At 47.6% G+C, this 12896-nt stretch overlaps 1 protein-coding gene across 7 annotated transcripts in view; it reads left to right on the forward strand.

Moving 5' to 3' along the window:
- The first annotated feature begins 200 nt into the window (after positions 1–200).
- The window catches only part of LOC139376708 (trinucleotide repeat-containing gene 6B protein-like), a 37610-nt gene continuing 24914 nt past the window's right edge, over positions 201–12896 (forward strand). For 4 of the 7 annotated variants that reach the window (XM_071119575.1, XM_071119576.1, XM_071119577.1 and 1 more), the window contains exons 1-12: positions 201–515; positions 2041–2128; positions 2575–2596; positions 4572–4928; positions 5132–8137; positions 8340–8510; positions 9441–9634; positions 9804–9878; positions 10057–10269; positions 10644–10751; positions 11159–11287; positions 11706–11870. In XM_071119575.1, coding sequence (XP_070975676.1) covers positions 2072–2128; positions 2575–2596; positions 4572–4928; positions 5132–8137; positions 8340–8510; positions 9441–9634; positions 9804–9878; positions 10057–10269; positions 10644–10751; positions 11159–11287; positions 11706–11870 — 4497 coding nt within the window. In that variant the 5' untranslated portion in view covers positions 201–515; positions 2041–2071. Of the gene's footprint in view, positions 516–2040; positions 2129–2574; positions 2597–4571; positions 4929–5131; positions 8138–8339; positions 8511–9440; positions 9635–9803; positions 9879–10056; positions 10270–10643; positions 10752–11158; positions 11288–11693; positions 11871–12896 lie in introns of all 7 variants that reach the window. The other 3 variants (XM_071119579.1, XM_071119580.1, XM_071119581.1) reach the window with 3 other exon arrangements.

Here is a 12896-nt window from a genome sequence, read left to right on the forward strand (position 1 = left end):
TCATTACAAAGACAGCCCTTAACAGCACACAGTGTCCATACTTGATCAACCCATGACATTCATTAAAACTGGTATTTTATTTGACGAAGGAATTATTGTCTAACGGTAATGATGCTGTATGAAACTAACTCCACAGTTGTCTAATTGAAGGACAAAAATCTCCCTCACCCCCACCAGAGAGAGCTTGCTGCTGGCGAGACATTCGATTCATAGCTGCAAAATGGCCGACCGTCAACCAACTGACTTTCCAGCGCTTTAAAAACGAATTCTTCTGCACATTAGCTAGGTTTACATTATCATAGTACTTACTTAGAAATCAAGAGCACCAACAAGTATATTTCTTTGTTAGCCACATAACGTTACTTCATTATTCGTTTAGGGGCTGTTGATTTTCAAGTAGCCTCGAATGACAAAAAAAAACCGAGGATTTCGCACTGAAGCACTTTAGCCACAGATGAAAGAGGAAATAATCTTAGCTTTAGTTAGCTAGCTCTATTTCATATGTGATTCCTGAGGTGAGTATATCTTCGTCACTATTTGTAAAGTTGTTGGTTAACTGCATGCATATTTTGCAATAATATGCATATTCCATAGATAAGAGGCTATTGCTAACAGTCTTGCAACGCAGCAATTTTCTGTCGACATCGGTGCTAAAATATGTCTAGCTAGCATGCTACAGAGTTGATGTCGTCGCGCGAGTGAGCCTCTGGAGGAGTTCTCTTGGCGCTCACTTCAGTCACGAGCAGACCAATGTAGCAATATAAATCCGGAGTCTGGGTAGTAATCCTGCAGAAAATGCTGGCATACTTGTATTTAAAAAACAAAACAAATTTGGTGTTAGCTTGCTAGCTAGTTTAGCAACTAGTTACAGGGTGTGTAGTTGGTCGACACAGCAGATAGCTAATTTAGCTACATCTCTTTTACCTTGCTAGCGTCGGTGCAAGACCTCGCGTACACTAAAATATGAAGATGTTGGTCCATTTACCGTTAGTCAGTGAACTACCTGTGTTGCGTGGATAGATAACGTTAGCTCCTCGGTTTCGTGATCTGAGCCTGTTGTCCTTGTGTGTCCATTTTTAGCCCGCCATAGTTTCATAACGATGGCTAACATCCATCGACATGCAGCGTTTTGGTTGTTAGCCACGGTTGCTGAATGGCCACCATCGGCAGGGTTTAGCATTAGCTAGTTACATTGTAATAATTGTTGCACCTTCATACTTGCAAAGGTAGCTAGCGAACTATGTTGCTTATTCCCATGCACGAAAGGTTACGTGCGTGCATGAAGGATAGCTGTTGCAGCTAACGTAACTAGGCTGACAGTAGTTACCCCGAGCTCCCGAAATCATGACAACTGTGGCTAGCCTCTAACGTTAACTATGCCACTGATAAATAAGGGCCAGATAGCTGCACATTCGCATCATGATCAGTTTTGTTGCCTTTACAGGTCATTTTCAGAGCATTGTGTTCATGGCGATGTGTCACCTTGACTTATCAACAATGAGTGTGCTGGCTGTTCATGTATTTTTTGTGATGTAACGTTACATGCCCCGTTTTTTATTTGAATGCTTACTTATGGGTTCCTTAAGAGAAACATCAACCCGTTTAGTATATCTGGCCTTTTAGAAACAGTAACTGCATTTTAATAGGTGTGTCAAGGCAGCCATACTTCAGATCCCTTACAGTGCTGTCATGGCATAGGCTAGCTACTGTTAAGTCATAGTTTGAAAACAAGGCATTAGAAAGTGTGTCCCTGCTTTGTCAACAGGACTGGGCCTTTAGCATTCAAAGCTTAGAACAAGACCTAAACACTCCATCCTTTTACTGGCTAAATCACAAGGCTTGGAGGGGAGGATAAGCCAGAAATTTCCTGCAGGTGTATTATGTGGATAATTACCCTATGAACAGTGAACCTGCCAAGCAATCTTCTGAACCCTAGGCTTGTAAATCATTGTGGCTCAAGCCAGTATACAGATTGTTCTAAGGACAGTTGCATTGGTTTGCGGTTTATAATGTGTTTCTTCTATTTCCTCTCACCCCCAGAAAAGAGTATCAGGACAGGGAACAGTAGTTCATGGAAGACAAGAAAAGGAAGAAAGACGACAAAAGGAAAAGGGAAGCATCTCAGAAGGTAAAGATGTATTTCCACGCCAACATACAACTTTGCCCAGAATGATGCTCAGTTTAACTTGTTGCAGTCTTATTGTTTTTCTTAGGACTTTTGTTTTGACACAATAGTATTCTGATGAACCAGATTATAGGCTACATGATATCACCAAGTTGTGATGACCTGGCCAGCTGGGGTATATTCAGTATTGCAAAGTTGTATACAATACACACAACACATCTCAATAAATGAAATGTAATGAATAATAGATTGTTGATTAGTGTTGTTATGCCTGGCACTCTGTCCAGACCACAGTACTCCAACCAGCCAGTGCCACTGCCACACATTTGACTCTTTCATTGTCCTACTTTGATGTTCATACAGTTATGTTTGTCTTTCACTTGAATGTCTTTAACAAATTAATTAATATCTCCATATTTGGCTTTTGATGTACTTTTGTCTTATTTCAGGTTGCAGAGCAAAAAAACAAAGGTGAGTGGTGTCTTTGTGTCCTCTGCTAGATTCACCTGGTTGCAATGTTCACAACGTCGCACCTGTTTCTCTGTCTGCTTATGGCGGTCTTGTCGTTCTCATCGCTAGCATTTTTTTGCGACACCTAATGAGGAACTTAGTACTGTTCCAGTATGCAGATTTTTCGTCACTGATCATTTGTATTAATCACGATTTCGCAAGTGCTTGCATCTTTGGCTCATGGACTTGCCCAAAACTGTCTTGAGTTTCTGTTCGGAGGGGTGGAGACTTTGCTAGAGACTTCGCTAGTCTCATTAGTACATTTTCTAATATTTCTCCCACCAGAACTTAATAAAGCATCTGATGCAATTACGCATGATTTTGGTTCTGGGTGCCTGAGCTTTGTTTGTTTATGCGGTTGGCTTTGTGCTTTGTCACTCCAGTGACACACTATCCAGCAGATAAAGAGCACAGTTTCTTTCCCTCTTCCATCCTTCTCACAAGTAACTGAATATTGGAATATATTAAATCAAACCATATTTGTCACCCTGTACACAACGGGTGTAGACCTTACAGTCAAATGCTTACAACCTTAACCAACAACGCAGTTAAAAAAAAAAAAAGAAATAAAAGTAACAAATAATTAAAGAGCAGCAGCAAAATAACAATAGTGTGGTTATATACAAGGGGTACCGGTACAACACATTGGCTCTGTACCAGTATCCCCTGTACATATTAGGGAATGCATTTGGAAAATATTGACATGCATTTGAAAATACTCATACAAATATTGCAATACTCCATGCATTTTAACTCCGGTCTGATTTGCTCTTGGGTTATTTGAAATGTTTTTGGAATCCTTGTGCGATCCCAGGATATTTGGTAATACTGGCACTGAACACAAGGGGTGCTATTTTCGAACCCCAAAGGTTAGCAATGCTAACAAGTATATGTAAAATCCCATAGGGAATGCTAGCTAAATGCTCATGAACACATTGAAAACATTTTATGCAGTCTCTGACAAACAATTTGCAGGACAGACATCCCAGCTCTTAAAGTTATACAAGTAACGCAAAATTGCTACTCAGTTTGCTGTACGCACAAAGCAAATATTAGACCGTAAGCCTCTAGATCCAGGAGGGGGATTCTCTGCTGTTACCAAGACTCTTAATTTTGCAAGAAGCTAGCTAACTAGCCACTAAATTAGCAAACCAAATGTACAACTGCAGAGCAATTAGCACATTTTAGACAGTTAACTTAGTTATAAGATATCTAGCTGGCAAAGTTGTAATTTCCATACTGTAACGATCTCTCGTCGTTATGTGCTTGAAAACATATAGCATATGACTGGGGACTACCAGTAAGCTTCGAAATGAAAAATGTGAAGTGTGAAATGAACAACGCAATATACTTTATCTCCTAACTTAGGGCAGAAGTTGACTGCAGTTATTTACTTAAAAAGTAGCTACAGATATTCCGATAGATAAAGAACCTTAAATAGTTTCAACGGTCATCCCGTGGCTATTTCCAAATACCCCTGTTCATGGCCCAAGCCAATTTCAAATAACCCAAGCCAATTATTTCAAAATACTTCAAATGAAAGTAGTATATTTGGCTATGTATTTGATGTATTTGAACCAGGTCTGGTCTATTGTTTAGATGCATGTGGCAATTTGACTCTATTTAACTTTATTTAACTAAGCAAGTCAGTTAAGAACAAATTCTTATTTTCAATGACGGCCTAGGAACAGTGGGTTAACTGCCTGTTCAGGGGCAAGACAGATTTTTACCTTGTCAGCTCGGGGGTTTGAACTTGCAACCTTCTGGTTACTAGTCCAATGCTCTAACCACTAGGCTACCCTGCCGTACGATGATGGCTAGATAAAAGGTTTTATTATCCACTAAGAAATATTATTTTAATTTCATATCACCATTTTTATGCTGAATGTCCTCTATACTCCTTACTAACTTCTCTGTCTTCTCCTTCACCATGCAGTGCCAGAATTGACCAAGCCCTTGTCCACCCAGTCTCCTGTTGCCCCCAGCTCTGCTTCCCCCAGCCCTGGACCCACCCCCTCGGCATCCTCCTCCCCTGCCACCGCGGCTGCAGGCGGCACCCCCCCTCAGGGCGGGAACAATGCGAAGCGGCCGGCGGTGGCCAACGGACAGCCCCCCACAGCAGGCACCCAGGCCCCCCAGCGCTACATGCCCCGCGAAGTGCCCCCGCGATTCCGCTGCCAGCAAGACCACAAAGTGCTACTGAAGAGGGGCCAGCCGCCGCTGTCCTCCATGCTACTGGGGGGAGGGGGCGGAGGGGGAGACGGCCTCAACGCAACCATGGCTGCTGCCTCAGGTGGGTGTCTGGCACGAGTCGACATGGGGCATCATGCAAAGTTAGGCTCTGTTTGAATACTTTAGAAGTGCATCCCACTTTACTCGCTTTGTCTTGGTAGACCGTTTTGGGGACAACTGTTTGTTCTCTCTTTGTCCAAGTCCATAAAAATTGAGCGGCAGTCAATGTGTGTGTCTCTCGTGTCTTTGTTGTTTCCCGTCCAGATTCCAGTCCAGGCTATGTGGGTCCAGCTGCACCCTCACTGCCCCTCACCTCATCATCCTCTTCATCATCAATCGCTGCTTCTTCTACTTCTTCAAATTATGCAAATTCCACGTGGGGGACGGGCTCTGGCAGCCTGCCCTCCTCTCAGGGCAGGGAGAAGGTCATTGTGGACGGCTCGGACCTAGAGGAGTGGCCTAACATCGCCCCTGGCGACGGGAGTGGAGGAGGTGGAGCTTCAGGGCCAGGAAGCGGTAGTGAGTCGTCGGTGGAGGGCGGTGGTGGAATGCCGAACAGCTGTGCCTCATGGAAAGGTGGGGATCCTGGCAGTCCTTCACCCACTTCCTCGTTCTCAATGTCCAATGAATGTATGCTGTCCGGCAGTGTGGTGTGGGGGTCTGCTGCCTCACAGGGTCCTGTAGAAGGGAATGCAGCCCCAGGGACGTCATTGCCACCCATTCCCAAATCCTCCCCTCTGCCAGTGGGCCCTGATGGCTCGCTTGGTGGCAGTGGGGGGATCCCTGGTGCCAACTTCAACCCAAATGCCAACCCTTCTGCCTGGCCTGCCCTAGTGCAGCAGGATGGAGCTGGGGCAGCTTCCTCTGAAGGTGCCCCCCCCTCTTCCTTCCTCCAGAGCCAGGTTGGGTCTCTGTCTGCCAACAACCCTCCCCCGGCCCTGGGGAACCCACCTCTAGCTTTGAATCAATCCGCTCATCAGCACCAACTTCACCAAATGCAATCCAGAGAAAGAGAGCACCCGTCGGACGGGGGCTGGGGTGGAGCGGCGCTGGAGACCGGAGCAGGACCAAAAAATGCGGGGACAGGGGAGGGAGCCAATATAGACTGTGGGGGAGGAGGCAACGGGGGAGACAACCTCTCTGCTTCCCAAACCTCTTCCTCCTGGGGAGGCCAGCCTTTCCCCGCTGCTAACTCCAAAACGGGTGCCTCAAGGACTGATGGTTGGGAAGGTGGAGCTGCTGAGGGTGGTGGAGGCTCGCGGTGGGGGTACAGCGCTCAGGGGGGTAATGGAGGGAAAGCCTGGGGCGCTGGAAGTGGGGGTAACACTCAGACCGCCGGGGTATCTCAGGGAGGGTGGGGAGGAGGAGGAGAGCGAGGGTCTTCAGTTGGAGACTGGGGAGGTAATTCAGGTGGGATGGGTGGAAGTGGTGGAGTTGGCAATTCAGGAGGGGAGGCTGGTGGTGTCGGCGGCCGCAGCAGTAGCAGCAGCAGCAGCGGGGGCAGCATCGGCAACCCCCCTGCCTCCGCCTCTTCTCCCAAATCATCCACCACTACAACAAGAGCTTTGGACAATCAGAAGGGAGTTGGAGTGGGGGACGGAGGGACAGAGGGGGACACAGGGGAGTGGGGGGGGGGCCGGGGTGGAAGAGGTCATTCTTCATCCAGCGGTGGAGGAAACTCCAGAGGTGGCGGCAATCACAATCAACACCATGGGTATGGCCACCACCGGTATTCCCATCCCCCACCACCCAACCCTGAAGTGGCCTTACAGGCAATGCTCAGCCGCAATGACCTGGACCCGCGCGTCCTCTCCAACACGGGTTGGGGCCAGACCCAGATCAGACAGAACGTGGCCTGGGACCTAGAACCAGGAAAAGGAGGTTCTGGGTTGTCTGCTTCATCCAAAAACTCTCCACCTCCCATTGGTCCGTCTTCTCAGTACTCCACTGGCTCTGCTACAACTACTGATTCTCCTTCCCTTCTCGCTGGCTCAGCTCCAAACCTGAACTCCAACCCTTCCCTGGGGACCTCTGGTGGCTCTGGGGAAGGCTGGGAGAGTGGTGGTAACAGCAGCAGCGGTTGCAGCAACTCCCTACCCAACCGAGGACCATCTCACCCGGGATCCAACATGAGGAATGTTTCTGGTGTCACACAATCTGCGTCAATGACCACTGGAGCAGGTATGGGAGGAGGAGGAGGCCTTGGACCAGGCCAGGGGAAGCCTACAGGAGGCTGGGGTGGGGTAGGACCAGGGGAGAGCCAAGGAAAAGGATGGGGGAACGAAGGATCAGAGTGGGGTGGAGGGAGGGAACGTAGTAGTAGAGGAGGTGGTGGAGGAGGAGGGTGGGGAGATAATGGACAACAGGGTAACCAAGGTGGAGGAGGAGGTGGTGGCTGGGGAGGCAGCCAGGAGGAGAAGGGGACAGGAGGAGGATGGAAGGAGATGGGGAGGGATGGAGGAGGGTGTGGTGGACAGAGGGAGAGGGGTGGGGGGGACTGGGGAGAGCGAGAGGCCAAATTAAGCAGTGGAGGAGGAGCATGGGGAGAGGAAAGGAAAGGTGGGGGAGACTCAGAAGTCGGTACGTGGGGTAGCTGGGACGAGGGAGCCCCTAGGAGAGCCTGGGGGGCAGGAGGTACATGTGGAGGAGGGGCAGGTGTGGACATGGGGGGCAGCAAACCCCACCAGGGGCGTTGGGGTGGAGGGGGGGGTGGGAAAATGCACCCGTCACAGATGCCAAACAGCCAGACAGCCTCTGTGAAAGGCCCCATGGCACAAAAGCAGCAGCACCAATCACAGCCCCAGCAGCAGCCGCTACCGCAGCAAGCACTGGACCCAGGGGACATGCAAGGAGGAGAGGGCTGGGGGAGACCATCGGGCCCCCAGGCCCAAAACCAAAGCAGCTCAGGCTGGACGGCCGGACCCATCCCCAGCGGTCCTAACGGAGGAGAGGGGCCGCAGTCCAGCGGTTGGGAGGAACCTTCACCACAATTCATTAGCAGGAAGATGGACATTGACGATGGGACGTCGGCTTGGGGAGACCCCAGCCAGTTTAATAACAAGACTGTCAACCTGTGGGAGAAGAACGGCGTTCCCGCTGGTCAGCAGCTGCCAATGCACGGCCAGGGACCAGGACCACCGCCCCAACAGCAGCAGCCTGGGCCTCCAGCTCTACAGCAGCAACCTGGGCCTGGGAGGCAGCCCACTGGGATGGGAGGCAGGGACATCAACCCTGGCCATGGACCTGGACCTGGGAAAGCTCCAGGGATGGGTAAGAGACTAACTGTTAGGCTGATGTGCTGGACCGTTCGCATAGATTTTTTAAATATAAGATTTAAGCCTATTACCTAATAGACATGCGGAGTGGAAGGCTTATAGAAATCAGTCTTTCCCATCAACCTATAGAGCACAGTACATAAATCACACCACTGTATCACTGATGGATACATCCCTATCCCTGCCCATGTGTGTAGCTCCATCGTCTGGCTGGGACGGTGGCTCTCCCTCAGACCCCCCGGTGGACAACGGCACTGCAGCCTGGGGGAAGCCCACTGAGACCCCCACTGGCTGGGGAGACCCTGGGGAGGAACCTGGGAAGAACACCTCTGGCTGGGGAAACCCCTCACCCAACCCCATCAAATCTGGTAAGGAAACTAACTACTGTAAAGCCTCAAAAAGACATGACGATGTCTGATTTAGGTTCAGTGCATTCGGAAAGTATTCAAACCACTTTACCTTTTCTACATTTTGTTACATTACAGCCTTATTCTAAAATGTAGTATATTGATTTTTCCCTTCATCAATCTACACACAATACCCCATAATGTCAAAAAACTTTAAAAATATATTTTTTTGCAAATTACAAATAAACTAATTTACACATTTTCATAGTATTCAGACCCTTTACTCAGTACTTTGTTGAAGCACCTTTGGCAGCGACAACAACCTCAACTTCTTGGGTATGACACTACAAGCTTGGTACACCTGTATTTGGGAAGTTTCTCCCATTGCTGCACAGCTATTTAGCAGGTTTTCATCAAGGATCTCTCTTATCTCCCTCTGCTCTGTTAATATTTCCCTCGATCCTGACGAGTCTCCCAGTCCCTGCCGCTGAAAAACATCCCCACAGCATGATGCTGCCACCACCATGCTTCACCGTAGGGATGGTGCCAGGTTTGCTCCAGACGTGATTCTTGGCATTCGGGCCAAAGAGTTCAATATTGGTTTCATCAGACCAGATAATCTTGTTTCTCATGGTCTGCGTCCTTGAAGTGTCCTTTGGCAAACTACAAGCGGACTGTCGTGAAGTTAGTGCCATTCTGCCCACAGAGCAGTGACGAGTTCTAGTGAGCAGCGACCATTTATGTCCATGGCCGTTATAATATTCTATTCACTCTGATCATGCTAAATTCTCAGAGTAAATCGTCAGTAACTTTTTAACCATTAATGGTGGAGACATAGGGTTTGTTTACAAAATGTCTCCCAAAAAATCGACACAATCACAGATTTTCAGTGTCGTCATAACACACAGCATATTATTGGTGTAATAATGCTACTCATTGTTATTTCCATAGCAGGTTCAAAGTCTATGCAAGAAGGAGGCTGGGGTGAGGGAGACCAGGTGGCGGCCTCGCGTCACCCCAGCTGGGAGGAAGAGGAGGAGGGAGGAGCAGGGGTGTGGAACAGTGTTGGATCCCAGGGCAGCAGCTCGTCCTACAACAGTGGGGGCTGGGGCCAAGGTCACGGGGGCAAGAAGCCCAACAACAAGGTAGGACAGCATCCACAATGGGTTAGGTTAGGTTTTCTATGGTGGTTGCCTCATTCAGATACTTGAGAGGAGTTGGATTTTTGACGAGGCCTTTTGGTGGGAAAATTACATTTGTTTGTGCCAGAAAACCTACTGCCAGAAATGTTATATCTGTATGTTTGTCTCTCAGGCTCCCCTGAAGAGTGGAGGAGGAGACTCCTGGATGAACCCCATGAACAAACAGTTCTCCAACATGGGGCTCCTGGTAAGTTTCAGAGAAAAGGCTAAGTTTAGAGCTCACAGGCATCTACTGTGTGTTTGAGATACTGTATGTAGTGAGAAATGTGTTGTTGTATCTATTACAATGAGCGTGACATGCCAATAGGTATGGTGGGGTTGATTTATGATGGTGGTAGTGATGAGGATATGTGCTGTGTTTGCAGGGTGATGATCCTAGTGGGCGGCCTCTGGACTTGGCCCCTGGTCCTCCTCAGGATAAGAAGATGGAAGGAGAGAAGCGAGGGATGGGCCTGAATGACTACAATGGAGAGATGCGTAAAGGAGGGCAGAGAGCCATGGGAGGAGGAGGGATGGTCTACCGTTCACCTGGTTCCAAAGAGATGGGGCCTGGCGACCCTGGGCCTTACTATGACAAGGTTGGTACCGCAGACCATCGCAACGCTCTGTGGATGTGTCTCAAATGGCATCCTATTCCCTTTATAGTACACTACTTTTGATAAGAGCCCTATAGGTATTGGTCAAAAGTAGTGCACTAAATGGTACATGGTTCCATTTCGGACGCAACCTCTGACTTCTCCAAGTACCACTTGTCTCATTAACACTTTATTCTATGTCTCTTTCTTCCTTCCCCTCCTTCTTTTGGTAACCTTCTTCCTGTTCCCTCCTTATTTTGGTGTCCCTCTTCGTGTGCCCTCCTTCTTTTGGTGTCCCTCTTCCGGTCCCTTCCCTGTCTCGCCTACTTCTTCCCCCATATTGGGAAACTACTTTGATTGGCTGTCACTGTGATCAGCAGACCTTGCCTTTCACCAATCAGGATGGGTGCCTTGGGGAGGAGTACTCTCCACCCTCTGTCTACAAGCCCTCCCCCCTCTACAACCACACTATCCCCCCTAGACAAGTAAGGCTGTGTCCCTCTGTCTCCATTAGACCATCGGCTCATTGCTTCACCACTAAGCTGGTCCCAGATCTGTTTCTGCTTTAGCCAACTGACTGTTGTTGTTATTTCATAAGATCTGGGACAGGCTACTTCACCACATCTCCCTGTACATAGAAACGTATCTTACTGTCCATCTCTCATAAATTGTGTTCTTTAAAAATCAATGACTACATATCATTTAATAGAAAAAAAATGTATGCAGCAATTGCAGATTTTCCCTTTAAGCATCAAGTAAAAAGTCCCCCAAAATCAGTTCCTCTGTGTCAGCGTTGTATCGTCTCATTTCCCACCCTATCTCCCCCATCGTTATGTCTGTCAAAGAGTCAGCCATGTTTGTAACCCACTCCCTCCCTCTGTTTCCTTGTCAGGGTGTTCATAACATGTTTGGCAGCAGCGGTGGTGGGATGCCCCCGTCCAGACACCAGCCCGGTGTGCCACCCATAAACCCGTCTGCAGGGATACGAGCACAAGTGCCTCATCAGTTCCTGTCACCTCAGGTACCCTTTTGTTTATTATTTATATATATTTTTTTACATTTTATCAGACTAGAAGTAGTCAGTTGTTTTTACGTTCACCTTTACAGGGCTTTTTTCAAGGGACTCCCTTATGTAAATCAGTCTCCTATATGCCCAAACAAACCTCTGCTCAGAACAAAATATTTTTGGTCCGTTGGTTTCTTAGTAAGTTCTTTCTGTGAAACGTTGTTTCCAGAGAAGTGATTTATTTCATCAGCCTGCTCTTGATCATAGGCTAATGGGAGTATTTAGGTGACTACACTCAATGGATTAAAAAAAAAAAACTCACCAAATCGATGAGGAGTGCACTCACTGATGTTCTGTTTTGAAATGGAATGTGCTGGACAGAAGATGCTTTATATTCCACGTTCCCATGGTAACACGATAGTCCGTGTTCCAGGTGCCAGGTTCTGTGCTGAAGCAGATGCCGCCTCCCAGTGTGGGTGGAGTCGGAGGTGTGGGTGGGGTGGGGGCTGTAGGAGGGGGCGTGTTCCCCCCTCAGCTGTCCCCCCAGCACATCGCCATGCTGAGCAGCATCTACCCTCCGCACATCCAGTTCCAGCTGGTGAGTAGCTATACTCCTATACAACACTAGAATAATCACAGTAGTGGTCAGAGAACAAAGCCTTGAGGAACACAAAAATTTACCTTAGTTTGATTTGTTCTAATTAAAGCCATGTTGGTTGAAGCATCAATGTTTTTATATACAGTTGAAGTCTGAAGTTTACATACATTTTAGCCAATTACATTTAAACTCCGTTTTTCATATTTCCTGACATTTAATCCTTGTAAAAATTCCCTGTTTTAGGTCAGTTAAGATCACCACTTTTATTTTAAGAATGTGAAATGTCAGAATAATAGTAGAGAGAATGATTGATTTATATCAGCTTTTATTTCTTTCATCACATTCCCAGTGGGTCAGAAGTTTACATACACTCAATTAGTATTTGGTAGCATTGCCTTTAATTTGTTGGGTCAAACATTTCGGGTAGCCTTCCACAAGCTTCCTACAATAAGTTGGGTGAATTTTGGCCCATTTCTCCTGACAGAGCTGGTGTAACTGAGTCAGGTTTTTAGGCCTCCTTGCTCGCACACGCTTTTTCAGTTCTGCCCACAAATTTTCTATGGGATTGAGGTCAGGGCTTTGTGATGGCCACTCCAATACCTTGACATTGTTGTCCTTAAGCCATTATGCCACAACTTCGGAAGTATGCTTGGGGTCATTGTCCATTTGGAAGACCCATTTGCGACCAAGCTTTAACTTCCTGACTGATGTCTTGAGATGTTGCTTCAATATATCCACATAATTTTCCTCCCTCATGAAGCCATCTATTTTGTGAAGTGCACCAGGCCCTCCCCCCACAACATGATGCTGCTTCCCCCGTACTTCACGGTTGGGATGGTGTTCTTCGGCTTGCGAGCCTCCCCCATTTTTCTACAAACATAACAAAGGTGATTATTGCCAAACAGTTCTATTTTTGTTTCATCAGACGAGGACATTTCTCCAAAAAGTACAATCTTTGTTCCCTTGTGCAGTTGCAAACCTTAGTCTAGCTCTTTTATGGCGGTTTTGGAGCAGTGGCTTCTTCCT

This window comes from Oncorhynchus clarkii, chromosome 20 (assembly GCF_045791955.1).
Source record: "Oncorhynchus clarkii lewisi isolate Uvic-CL-2024 chromosome 20, UVic_Ocla_1.0, whole genome shotgun sequence".
Lineage (NCBI taxonomy): Eukaryota > Metazoa > Chordata > Actinopteri > Salmoniformes > Salmonidae > Oncorhynchus > Oncorhynchus clarkii.